Here is a 14,604-nt window from a genome sequence, read left to right as displayed (position 1 = left end):
CAGTAAATCTCCATCACCTGCTTTTAGATGGAGCGACATTTAATACACAGAGCCTTAGATCACTGACAAGCTGTGCTATATCGCATTCATTAGATGAATCCACTGATCTACAATATAGAACTGGATTGCTCATGACGTCATTAAAGTGAAGCAGCCACGCCGCCATATTGGTAATCCCTAGTATGCGTAAATGTTCTATTGAATTAATATTTTAATTTATGATTTTATTGAGAAAACATCACCTAACAAGTCAGCGTTTATAAATATGATGTATCTCTGTGCATTATTACACTGCAAACACCCTAGGCATGTAAACGGTTATTTTTTAAATGTCGAGAATTTCCCCTACTTATTAAAAAGCTACGTTCATTACAGTAGTGAGCATCATGAACATGATAAACATCAGACGGACACGACATCAACACATATATCAAACGTCAAAGTGTTCGTTCTGAAATCTGAATTTATTCAGAGAAATAACTGACTATATACAGTACGGATTTAAAGACATAAAGCTTTGTTTCCCAGATAGTAAGCTTTTCATTTCATTATAGAGCAATATTAACAACATAACTGTATTATTCATTGTAATATATTAAAAATAAATTTCTGATACTAATATGTTCATGTTTAAGAATTCCTGAATAATTATGTTCATAAAAAAATAAGGTATATTTTGTGTTGGATCGTTACCTGTACCATCAGTGCGCAGCAGACACACCCACCTAAACGATTTAAATACAATCGCTTATCCTTCCCCAAAAGACCATAAACACTGCAGATAACATCTGAAGTAAACATTATTTTATTACACATAACATAAAAAAACGAGTCCCGTTTGACTGATTTGCTTCAAAACGAGTTTTGATATTGCAAAGATATTGCATACCTTGTCAGTGTTAGTGTTTTATTAATGCCATTTATGTTTTTGTTAATACAGCAGCTAGGGCTGGGTGATATGGTCTAAAAATAAAATCTCCGATTTTATTTTATTTTTAATTTGATTTCCAATTTTTTTCCCCCTACTTAAGGAAAACAACAACTACAAACAGCAGACACCTTAAAGCAAATTTTGCTTTTATTTAATCAAAAGTAGGGCCGATCGTTAATGCGCATCTCGTCAGTAAAAGCCGGTTTTCTAATCTGCGGTAAATTCCCTCAGGTGCATGATTTCACATAGAGCAGCTGTTACCGTTCATATAGAGCTGTTTGTTAACTGAGAAGATGCGCAAATAAACGCTGAAAAGAAGTGGATTTGCGCATCTTCTCAGTTAACAATGGCTCCTTGTAGTAACAGCTGCTTGATGTGAAATCACGCACCTGAGGGAATTTACCGCTGATTAGAAAACCGGCTTTTACTGACGAGATGCGCATTAACGATCGGACGATCGTGATCGGAGCAGCCCTAATCAAAAGCAAGACAAATGTAACCCCCATTTTCATATTCGGCTGGTGCTGCTGCTTTTGACTGCGATGGGCTTTAGGCAGCGTGGGGTCTCTTGCTCCACATCTGTCGCAGCTACCCCATACCAGTTCTAAACAACAGATGATTTTATTCCTTTCTTGGGAACAAACTTCCAACTCTCACCGGTAGCCATGTTGTCGCTTGCTGTTTCGTGTGTGCTATGATGTTGTTGTTGTGACTTGCCATACTGCCATGTGAAACTAACGCTACGGAAGCTCTGGGGAGCCAAAAAAGCCATTACACAAAAACTCTACTTTTTTTTTTTTTTTTATTTACTTAAAAATTTACTTATTTTTTAAATTGCCTGTAACAAAAAATTCGAATTAATTAATTCAATCGATTTTTCGCCCAGGCCTAACAGCAGCACATAGCACTAGTAAACTAAATGAATGTAACATGGCAAAGATGAATGGACTTTTGGAAGTTGAGTGCAAGGTAAATGTAATTTTGGAATTTTTGTGGTCTAATTTGATGTTGTTCATACTCTTGTTAATTAATTTATAGCGTTAACAAGATGACCCGCTGAATTCATTTTGGAAGCGATGACTGATTAATGTATTTTTAGTCCAGTGCCTGTATATACAGTTAGGTGCCCAACCAAAATGCCTAATACCGCCATGTGTACCAGCGCCGCAGCGTTAACTGCAAGTCAGTAGCGTGTTAAAGTCGTTCATGAAACTACGGCCAGGTTGCGCAAAGGGGCAGTTTGCAAACTGACAGGAATTATATTTTGTTTTGTAATTGAAATCAAATAACGAAATGAAATAAAAATATTGGCGTGTCAAAAATGCATGCTATTTTATTAAAGGGGTCATATGATTCTTCTTTAAAGATTATTATTTTGTGTATTTAGTGTAACAGAATATGTTGGCATGCTTTAATGTTCAAAAAATCCATTATTTTTCAAATACTGTACATTATTGTAGGTCCTCTATGCCCTCTATGCCCCGTCTCTCTCAAATGTGTCGTTTTCTACAAAGTGGCCCTCATTCTAAAAAGTGCAGTCTGCTCTGATTGGCCAACTGGCCCAGTGCATTGTGATTGGCTGAACACCACTCCTTGGAAATGAAATGCCATTATCGTGAGCTTCATCTTTCAAAATAAATGTAAACACAGTTAATAATGTCCTAAGTTTTACCATCAGTTCAAGCACGAAAGGGGAACCGAGTGGTGTGACAGACACTGATAAAGCTTTGTTTGCAGTATACAAGCCACTGACGGTTAAGACAGCTGACTCCATTGTGTGACCCTCTCTCTCTCTCTCTCTCTCTCACGCGCACACACACACACCCGCACACACACACACTTTTGTTTTTGTGAAAAGTGGGGACATCCAATAGGCGTAATGGTTTTTATACTGTACAAACTGTATATTCTATGGCCCTACACCAACCCTACACCTAATCCTAACAGTTTAAGGGGGGTGTGGCAGAGTCTTAAAAGAATAAAGAATATCTCTTTAGATTTGAGACTTTAGTCTTTGCAACTTTACAGGTCTTCTTTATGCACAAAGAGCTTGTAACACTACAAAGAGAAAATAAAAATTGTAATTGTATCATATGACCCCTTTAAAGGAATTTTAAAATCTGAATTTAAAAAAATGTGCTTGTGACAAATATAGGCCTAATACAGTATGTGAGAATATTGACATTTTGCATATAGATCCATGTATGTAGCCTAGCTCACTAAAATAGGCTTACCACCTTTAATGCGCCAATGAAAAGTAAACCACCATTTCTTTAGGATAATATAACAATGTTAAGAGTTAAATGTTTAAAAAAATATGGTGTAATACTGTGCAGCTTAAGAAAATATAAGCACAGGCTCATTTGGCTTGACATTTATCCTGCTTGAATTCATTCTAAGAAACGCACATAACTTAGGCCTATTAAATTTTCATCTGTGAATATAAAATATTTTAACTACAGTGTTTTTCTTTCATTTTCCCCAACTGTAGCCGTCAAATGTAACACATCAGCAAGGCCAATCTCACAGCTATTTGCAAAAATGTGCTATGATGCATTTGTTTGATAACTTGTGGTTAAAGCGCCAAAATCTGCAAATGCACTTTGCAGACGCAGTGGCGTTTGCAGCAGTAGAAAGCAAACTCTAGTTGGCCACCTACTGTAAGTATTGATTATGATATAATATAATTAGTATTGACCAAGTTCAGAGGCTGTCATATTTGGATCAACTTACTATGTTGTGTAATTTCATCAGTTTCAATATAAAAAATAACTTCCATATTGATTCAATGGATTTATTGCATTTTTGAAAAAAAAAAAAAGTATAATAAATATTTGAAAATCAAGACCCTGATTTAAATTTTTAATGTTATTATAACCTAAAGATTCTATGCCAGAAAATAGTGGTTTTCATCTTGCCACTTTCATGGTAAAGAAAAAACATTTATACTCAAATTAATCAAAATGAATTTATTGTGAATTGAAATCAAACTCTTCATATATATACTCCAGCACAGTGCAAACAGAGTTTGCATCTGAAGTCCTTTAAGTGGTTCTAGTGCCTTTTCAAAAGATACTTAAATGCTGAACTGGAATAAGTGTGAATATGCTGTAACACAATATTTGTGCCCCTTAACTCAGATTTGTCGGCGACTAAATGGAGTACGTTTTACCAGCTGTAAAAGTGCCAAGGACCGCACTGCTATGTCAGTGACTTTGGAGCAGTGTCTGATCCTGCAGCACGAGCATGGCATGGCCCCGCAGGTCTTCACCCAGGCCCTGGACTGCATGCGCAGGTGAGACTCCTGAACAACTGCCTGCACTTCAATTTATAACCATCGCACGCTTTGGGGATGTGCCTCTCTTCTTTTTCTCTTTTCTTCCTTTCTCTCTGAATGATCCCCTCCAATGCATCATACCTCATTGCTTGTGGCTTCTTGGTGTTTTCACTTTTCTGTCTTTATTGCTCTGTGGCATATGTGTCCTAATATGTTCATTACTTTTATATTTACTCACTCGTTTAGGGTGTTTGTTCATTCCCACTCCACACTTCCATATTCCATCCCTTGTCTCCACACTCTACGAGAGGTGTAAACACAAATAATAAAGAATAAATCGCCCCTGTAGAGTGTGAGGAACCTGCTGAAATGTTAAATCTGCAGATTTGTTTGGCTGTGTGCTTGCCAGATGTTTTGTGCTTATAAATAAGGGTATATGAAATTGTTTTGTCACACAATTTACTCCTCTTGACTCCTTTGCAATCTAAGGACAGATCTATACAAACATATGTAGTTCAATTTGTACAGAAAACTGTTCATCTGTCCTATTGAAGCTGATGAAAGAGACAAGATGAGTGCAGGAAGGTTTTGTTGCCGTTTTATAGTCTCAGTAAATATGCAGTGGTAACACTTTACGTTTGTTAATGAATTGGCAGTCATAAACTAGCAATGCACAGTTTACAGCATATATTCTTATAGATAATGTTAACTTGTATATACATCGCTGTTTGGTTATAAGTTTTACATTTTCAGAAACATTCAGTTGATTTAAAGTTGACAGTAAAGACATTTTTAATGTAAAAGGTTACATGGTTTCCACAAAAATATCAGTCAGCACAACTCTTTTTAACACTGTAATAATAAGAAATCACCATATCAAAATATTTGAATGATTTCTAAATATAGATAATTTCAAATATGGATAATTTGACTAAAGACTGGAGTAAATTTAAACTTTGTCATCACAGCAGTACATTTCATTTTACAATTTATTTATTTAAAATAAAATGTATTTATATAAAATTTCACAATATTACTCTTTTATCTATGTTTGTTCACTCAAATGCAGCCAGGGTGAGAATAAAATATTTTAAAAATACAATAAAAAGTGTAACTGACCCCAAACTTTTGAATGGTAGTCTATTCTAATACATTTTGATTTGTACAAATTTGATAAAGTATATAAACAAAGTAAATAATATTTAATTTATTAATTAAAAACCAAAAAATAACCCTCTTCTTAATTTACCTAAAGAAGGTAAGAATAAATGCTGTAAAAATGTTCTTCATTATTAGTTTTATAATTAATCTAATTCATTAACCACAGTTAATATATTTGATGTTTAGGTAAAGTTCTACCCACAATGCACTGTGCTGTTGTCCCCTGTGTGTATGAGGCTGAGTGACTTGAAATGTATAATCTCAAAGAAAGCCAGCAGTCTATCTGTACCTAAAAATATACTCTCCTTCACAAGCCTGGATATAAAACAGATGGATGGAGAGATGCTGTACACAAGCCTGTTTTTATGTTAGCAGTTGGTTTGTTATGATAGCTCTGTTGGCCTGTTGCATGCTGGGAGGACATAGCAAGCTTTATTTGCATGGCTGCAGCAGCCCTACATATGCCCCCTTCTGTCCAACATGGAGAACCAATCTCTTTAACTTTCTATACTTCAAACGGCAGAGATGCAGAACATCACTCTTAATTTTCTCTTTCTTTATTCTCTCTCCTTCCCTTCTCTGTGTCTGTATTTCTTTTCCTACTTCACATTGTCTGTTTTATGTCGGATTTACTTTTTGTTTGCCTCCCCATCTGATGGATGGATGTGAATCAACACCTTTCCATTGTGTCTTTCCATTTCGTTTTCACTTTACATTCATGTTGGAACCACCCCAATGGTCACGTCACCACATTCTGTGCATGTCGCCCCATTCTGTTTGTCCTCTCTGGCCCTTGCTGCCGTCCTCGTCCCCGCCCCTCCGTCCCTGCCCCTCTCTGCAGCATTGGGACCAGGGAGGGGGTAACTCAGAAGAACCTGAGCGGCTTATTGCCCATACGTGACTTCAGGCTGGACCCCAGTCTGCTCTACTCTCTGCCCCTTCTGGCCCTGAGCCCAAACCTGCTCATCGTCTGGGTGTTCCTCAGCATAGCCTACCTGCTGGCCAAACTCCGCTGCAGCTGAGCCTGAGACCCCTTTTCCATTTTTCTTTCTCTCTTTCCCTCACCCTGGCTATTTCAGCACTTCCTTTCTCTGTTTTTCTGTTTCTTCCTCCTCTGGGTGAGGAGCTATTTGCAGACAATGCTGAATTCTTTCTGGTTGATTCAGCTCTTTTCTCTAACAGCCAGTCTAAAGGTCTTGATGTTCATTTCTGCCTTACCCCTCTCTCTCTTTCGCTCTCTCTCTCTCTCTCTTGCGCTCTCTCTCTCTCGCTCTCTCTCTCTTTCTCTTTCTCTGTCTCTGTCTCTCTCTTTTTCTCAAGTAATCATGGATGAGAAAAGTTTGTACAATAATTTGTGACATATAACAAATATTCTGATTATTTTAGAGGGTTCATTGAAAAATAGATATTCATATATATTTAAGATTAAACATTGATCTATTTATTCAATACTAAATATTCTTTTAATATTGAAATATTTTATTTGTGTTTATTATAACAAACTATTTTTAGGCACATGGATATTTGTGCTAGTGGTCAGTTCAGTATGTATATAATAGGAGTGCATTAGTGCCCTCACACTTTTTCAGCGGCGTTTGTTCCGGAATTTTATTTATTTTATTTTTTCAAACTTTTCACACTTAATTTTTTCCCCATAGGGATTTTCCAAAAAAGTGTTTATTAAAATATTATAAGATATGAAACAAGCCAAGCAACTACAAGGCGTATCACAACATTATGAACTTCTAAATTGGACAAGAGACAAAGGTACAAAACTGTGTGCTCAACCGTTTTAGTGAGGGAAAAGAACTGCAATCCCATGCAGCATTGCAAATTACAATCATGGTAAAAACAACTGAGGAAAAATAGAAACTACTTATTTAAAGTTGATTATTACATCTACAGAAATTACTTAAAGCTGCGGTAGGTAACTTTTGACGCTCTAGCGGTTAATAAACAGAACTGCTTGCGTCTTGCAGAAGAACATCGTAGCCGGAACTACTTCTCTCTGTTTATGTCTATGAAGAATCACAACGGTACTGGGTTACTCTGCCGTGGTGCCCCCGAAGCAATCTAAAATAGTCTGAATATAAACACTTATTATAGGTGCACCCTAGTGATTCAGGACAAGCTAAAAACACGGTTTGGAAAATGGATTCGTGGTGTACTCGCTTATTATATACATTTTTCTACATTTTGAACACAAACAAAGTTACGGACCGCAGCTCTGATTGGTTGTTTTCTTACCAGGAGCGGTCTGTAACTGCAAATGGCAATAGGAGCACTGGGAGGAACCAGAGGAGCTTGATTTTTTTCACAGATTATCTGTCTCATATTCTACTGTCAGGACATATTGACAGGTTTAACAAATATGTAAAAAATACATTTTTACAAAAGTTACCTACCGCAGCTTTAAGTTGATAGCAAAATATGCTGTAAGTATTTTGACTGCATAGCAAATGTTATATAATTTGCAGTGCTTTATGGGATTGGGCATTCCTCACTAACTGTTTTACCGCAATTTCTTGAAATTTCTGTACATAATAATGCGAAAAGATGACTTCAAAAAAATGATATACCATTAGATATCAACTCACTGTCTTTATAGGTTTACAAGTCATCATTACAAATGAATTTCCCTATGGAGAAAATGAACAGATTTTTACTTTCGGAACCTAACTGTTGCACTCTATAATGAGATATTGTTATTCTCTAACAGTATCAAAGAATTTTCCAGTGATTTTTGTGGTTGATTTTGTTGCGTCTTCCATGTGTTTCTATCATAATGCAAAGATAAGGCCTGGCCAAAGTTAATCTCACCTCACATCACACTTGCTTAAAATATGTATTGCACTTTAGGGTATTAAGTGTGTCCAAGTCTTCCCATGTTTGGCTGGAAGAACACGTGTTGCTCTTTTACCAAGATTGGTTTGCACTAATGTGGTTGCATCCTTTCCAATGAGCCCATTAAATTTGGCCAAATAAGATTGTTTTTTCAGGGAAATCGAAATATGCACTTGAGTATTTGGTTTAACATCTTTTAAGGATGTTTCCACTGTCAGCTGACAGGAGGTACATGGCAATAGGTTTAATAGGTATTTTGTGTAAAGGAATGTTCCGGTTTCAGCACAAGATCCATTGAGTTGACCACATCTGAGGCATGCAATCATTTATAAGAACATTTCGGCTCTTCTCTCAATTTGTAAAAACAAACCTTATTTACATGAATGCACTAAAGTCTAACATTGAAATACACAATTTAGAAAAAAACAACAACAACCATGTACAGCTTCCATTGTATGTGTATTATTGTAAATTTGTTTCTTTTCTCAAATTGAGGCATAAATGACAATGACATGCTAAATGTTGTAAGTTAAATCTGTGTGTCAAATCTGGAACAGTCTCTTAAGATGACCGTCTGTTTAGATGACAATAGCATCCACATGTTGCTTTAAGACACTTATGCAGTAATGATAAATAGAATGTATGTTGTTTTACCAAAACGAATCACTTTGTTTCCTAATCATGACATGCAGTCTGCAAATCATCAGATTTCTTCCCTTCTTTGTGTCAATATATATATTTTTTTATATGTAAAAGTTTACCATGAGAGAATTCTACAGAACTACAGTTTAATTGTGCTTCCCTTTGTGCCAAATTAGTAATGGCCGCTCTGTGCTTTGTAAAATTTGTCTGGCCACATGCCACGCCAGTACATCTGCTGTTTACAAGTTAGCACTGCTTGAGCTTACATGTTCTAAAGAGCTGCCCATTGCAAGAACTTGATATTTAAAAAATAACATTCACCAGGCTACAGAAAAGTGTGCATTTCATCTGACCTACTAAAAAAAATGAACTGTCCCAAAATATCTCCATTTGAGATGCTGAAGGGGTTCATTTATATAATAATAATATGGCTCTGTGAGTCGGTTTTTGTTTTGTTTGCTTAAATATATCAGAGATAGCGTTCTTGTTTCATGTTTGTTTTAAATCATGTTGGACAATGTTTCAAGCTGTTTTCTGAGTACGATGTCTTCGACATTTAAGTTGGAGAAAGGTTTTGCTGACTGATTTTGGAGTTTCGTAGGTTTGGCTGAATATCACTGGTAGGTTTTAACAAATAGAATTTAAGGATAGATCTCAGTTTAGTTTTGATCGTTTTAAAGTTTGAGCATTGGTTTTAGGTGGGGTTGCATGATTATAAAATTGTTGTTTATTTGCCATGATAGTGTAATCTCAATTATGAATTTACAAAAAAAGAACTGATTCACACAACATATATGTTTGTGAATGGTTACAATGTTCAACTAAATATATATAGCATTCAAAATAGAATGTTGTACTAAATGCTTTTTCTTGATTAATCATGGCAGCCATCAAACATATTTAGATTAATTTTGAAGCCATAGTTTTAGAGATGGGTTGTAGGTTTGAAATGGACTACATCGTTGTTGAATGTTTTGGGAAATAAATAGGTATCTTGGGTTAGGGAATAGTTAGGTGGACTTGTTAGGTTTTCTTGAATAATGAATTTGCTCAGAGCCAGCTCTTTTGTTTTCACTGGGCTTTTACTCTCAGAGAATCCTAATAAACGCAGTGTTGTTTTTATTCTTCTTACAACAATTGACTTTTTTAGATATTATTTAGCTCAACCTTGTTTTACTAAAGCATGTGAATTGAGCATCATGCTCTTTTAGTCACAAACTAACAAGGTTGAACACATGGACTATTTATTTATTTTTTACATTTAAGTGGTCAGTTAATGCAAAAATTTTGATCATTTACATACCTTTGTTCTTTCTGTAGGAGTATGTAAAACGGGATGTTTAATAGAGTTTCCAAGCTGCTATTTTCTGTAACCTTTTTTTTTCACATGATTTTTCAGTGAATAATAACTTCAATATCATTCTGTTCATCATATAAGTCATACCACTTTTATATTGCTTTTTTTTTCAGAGATTGATAGCCTCTGGTTGTGTTCTGATCCAATTTTTACTGTGTGAAGCAGCATGAACACTCTTTAGAATTTTTCCTTTTGTATTCCTTGGAATAAAGTCTGTCATATGGGTTCGAAACAAGCGAGAAGGACATATTGTACTGATGTTTCATTTCTAAATGGTCAGTTTGCCAGACAAAGGCCTACACCTGAGTAAACTGTACAAATCATGCTAACTGAGATCATTTTCATTTGTTACAACTCACTAAAAAAGTTTATATGAATTGCTTTATTGTTCTTATATGAATATTACTAAGATATTTATGTGTAAGCACATTTTTGAAAGAATATATTTATTTGTATAAAACATTACTTGCGGTTGTAAAACTGAAATTTTGGAATCCCAATAAGAGGGACGTGCAATAGTTGGCCTGATCAAATGTAATTATTTACCATACCCTAAAACACAACCAATGAAGTCTGCTGATCTTAAAGCTATATTTCCATTTCTGTCAAATTTGCTTCAGAGCATTAACTGCCTGTGTGCTACCTTAAAAAACATTAGCATTTTCAACTGTATTTTGCCTTGGTTTGTTCATATATTTGCTTTCTATCTTCACCCATAATACTCCTGCTCACAACACTGCTGAGATGTCTGCTGCCATCTTTTGTGGCTGTGCTAATTTTTGCTTGTGATTTTTCTAAACATGGCTTCATGTTCTGTTTGTTTTCACACACTCAATCCTGCCCCTTTCCCTACCAGTGAGGGCTGCCGCCGTGAGAATACCATGAAGAACATTGGATGTCGCAAGTATGCCTTTAACTGTCTGCAGCTGAAGGCCTTTCCTAAACTTTACAGACCTTCCGATGGCACTTTCGGAAAAGTGGAAACTTGACGAGATGACTCTTGTTTAGCTATAATACAGTAGGATCATTAATTATGATGTGACAAGTCCTACACATTAGAAATTCGAGCCTTCTTCAAGCTAAACTAAAGTAAATCTGCTCAACGCATAGGCTATTTCGATTTGCACCGATAGTTATGGAGCATTTACATTTCAAGTGTGAGTTTGAAGTGAAAATGTTGACTGCATTGATTTGTATTAGTAGCAAAAGACTGCATACCTGATCAGTTCTCTTTCATTAGCTCAATATCACCGCACATATACATACACGTAATGGCTCTCTGTAGTGCACAGTGAAGGGTTTAGTCATTTATACTAGAATCCTGACCCTTTATAATGCATAGTGGAGAGTTTAGACGTTTATGGTGTATTTCACATTGTATTCTTGTGGTTAGTTTAAGCAACACCTTCTGCAGCGTTACAGTAATCAGAGTCATGGTTTAGAGTTGTCACATTACTCTTCTTGCCTTGTTTATTCCTTTCGTGTGTGTACATTGAGGCTCCACCATTTTCAAGTGTCATTTCCTGTTCTACCCATAGACCGGCAGAAGAACTGTTGGGAAACAAACCAGGCCTTTTTTAGGTTAGCATTTATTCATTTTTTTAAACCTCTTACATTCAGACTGATCATGCATGGTACATGCTCTCAGTTGCTTTAACTCTGAGGTTGTCCTTTATGAAAACAATGCCCTCTTCGAGTAAAAGCAATGCACTTCTGGCACGTTTCTTCTATGGACCAGCAAAGAAAATGAGGATGTGAGATCAGTGTATCACTGTGTTCAGTTGGCAGCAACGACTCCTAGATGATGCTGATGTTTTATGCTGTATGTTTTAATAAGAGGTACATTCAGAAATGGACTATTGATACATGGAGACAGTACAGTAGAGTGCTAAGCACTTGTAAAATTAACTTTGAAATGTGAATCTGTTACAGTTTTGCAAATTATTTGTTACAAGTTATTTTGTGGTGCATATAAATGTTGTCATTTTCTCATTTTGTTTCAATTATTGTTTGTTTATACACCGTTATTTAAGATAGAGATGCTCGCAGATTTTTGGATTGATCTTGATTTGTATTTATTTCTTTTATGGTAATGACCTTGTATCTTTTATGATGACCTCTTAGATATATTATGTGGGTCTAGAACAGAGTTCTGCTGTATTAAAATCCTGTCATCAATATCTGATGCCATTAAAGAGAATATAAGACCAATGACATCTGTTGTGTGCTTCTTATCATGATAAAGCATGTTGGTTTCTGTGTCTGTGCATGTTTGGATCCAAAATATGGTTAAATATCTACTATAATGTAACAACAATTTACTTGTTGGTTTGAATACATATATATATATATATATATATATATATATATATATATATATATATATATATATATATATATATATATATACTGTATATATATATATATATACTGTATATATATATATATATATACTGTATATATATTTATCCTTTAGGAAAAAGTTTTGATTTTTTGGCACTATCGCTGTAATTTCCGCTTCTCCTAGCAAAAGGTGGACACACTTACCATGATGATTGCCCACAACAAAAACGACATCTCATCATTACTCCCCTGATGAGTTTCTGCTGCCCTCTTGTGTTCCATAGAAATCAAATCCGACAGAGATTCAACCATTTTATGAAACTTCTATTTCCAAAGAAAGTATGAGTATTGTATTATTTTGCAACTTCATTCAATAACAGAGACGTCACATTAGATGATATAATAGATGATTATGGAAGTGATAAAGTTGCAAATGTCACTGCTGTTATCTGTACAAAATAATCTCAAGAAGAGAGTTGCACACTGTACATCAAAATTTAGGAAACGGTTAGAAGAGCAGAAAAACTGGCATCACCGATATGCTGATACTATCCTGAGGGGAAAAAAAAAAACATTTCAATGTCAATTTACTAAATGTCACAATTAAAAGACAAGTTTCCTTTAGTAATATGTTACTTAGTACTGTTAAAACTTATATTAAAAAATAAATTCCTTCTGTGATAAAACAGCATACTTTGCTTGACAATAATGTTCTGCAGAAAAGAAGTCAGACTCTTGTTTAGCTATAATACAGTAGGATCATTAATTATGATGTGACAAGTCCTACACATTAGAAATTCGAGCCTTCTTCAAGCTAAACTAAAGTAAATCTGCTCAATGCATAGGCTATTTCAATTTGCACCGATAGTTATGGAGCATTTACATTTCAAGTGTGAGTTTGAAGTGAAAATGTTGACTGCATTGATTTGTATTAGTAGCAAAAGACTGCATACCTGATCAGTTCTCTTTCATTAGCTCAATATCACCGCACATATACATGCTTATTGGATATTGAAAAGAGCAGAGAAAATGTTGTTGGGCTATAAGAAGAGAGGCCATTAAAGACAACGATTTTTCTTCATTGAAAAACTTGTTTTTTTCTAACTTAACTTTTAGTTACAAATGTCCTGTATACCTAAAGTGACACCAAAAGCCAGTTTTGTTTTCTCCAGTACAGGTGGGTCCATAATGACAAAAAGATAACTAAATACACTGTCTACAATGAATGTGTTTTAAATCAAACCCAGTTCATTTAATTTTCAATCCAAGATGAAACCAAAGAGGAGATGAGCTGCTAACAGAGTCTTCAAGGTATAGTATATTGTCATCTTTGGGTAAAACAATGCCCCCCCCCCCCTTCAATAAATTAGAATGTTGTGGAAAAGTTTGTTTATTTCATTAATTAAACTCAAATTGTGAAACTTGTGTATTAAATAAAATCAGTGCACTGAGACTGAATTAGTTTAAGTCTTTGGTACTTTTAATTGTGATTATTTTGGCTCACATTTAACAAAAACCCACCAATTCACTGTCTCAACCAATTAGAATACTTCATAAGACCAATTAAAAAAAAAACTTTTTAGTGAGTTTTTGGCCTTCTGGAAAGTATGTTCATTTACTGTACATGTAATCAATACTTGGTAGGGGCTCCTTTTGTTTTAGTTACTGCCTCAATTCGGCGTGGCATGGACTTGATCAGTTTGTGGCACTGCTGAAGTAGTATGGAATCCCAGGTTTCTTTGACAGTGGCCTTCATTTCATCTGCATTGTTTGGTTTCTTGTTTCTCTTCTTTTTCTCTTGACTTTCAGGTCTGGTGAGTTTGCTGGCCAGTCAAGCACGCCAAAACCATGGTCATTTAACCAACTTTTGGTGCTTTTGGCATGTGGGCAGGTGCCAAATCCTGCTGGAAAATGAAATCAGCATCTTCAAAAAGCTGGTCAGTAGAAAGAAGCATGAAGTGCTCCAAAATGTCTCGGTAAAACGGGTACAGTGACTTTGGACCAACACCAGCAGATGACATTGCACCCCAAATCATCACCGACTGTGGA

General features: G+C 35.4%; 1 protein-coding gene across 9 annotated transcripts in view; it reads left to right on the top strand.

Annotated features, from left to right (window-relative positions):
• Positions 1-13,570, top strand: part of LOC113093899 (type I inositol 3,4-bisphosphate 4-phosphatase-like) — a 62,205-nt gene extending 48,635 nt beyond the window's left edge. For 3 of the 9 annotated variants that reach the window (XM_026259539.1, XM_026259531.1, XM_026259499.1), the window contains 2 exons: positions 4,072-4,226; positions 11,069-12,423. In XM_026259539.1, the coding sequence (XP_026115324.1) occupies positions 4,072-4,226; positions 11,069-11,201 (288 nt within the window). In that variant the 3' untranslated portion in view covers positions 11,202-12,423. Of the gene's footprint in view, positions 1-4,071; positions 4,227-6,210; positions 7,371-11,068; positions 12,424-13,312 lie in introns of those variants that run through there. The other 6 variants (XM_026259525.1, XM_026259489.1, XM_026259474.1 and 3 more) reach the window with 3 other exon arrangements.
• The last annotated feature ends 1,034 nt before the right edge of the window (positions 13,571-14,604 follow it).

This window comes from Carassius auratus, chromosome 6, assembly GCF_003368295.1.
Source record: "Carassius auratus strain Wakin chromosome 6, ASM336829v1, whole genome shotgun sequence".
Classification (NCBI taxonomy): domain Eukaryota; kingdom Metazoa; phylum Chordata; class Actinopteri; order Cypriniformes; family Cyprinidae; genus Carassius; species Carassius auratus.
Note: the sequence above shows the minus strand (reverse complement) of the source record. Positions and strands in the feature narration are given on the sequence as shown.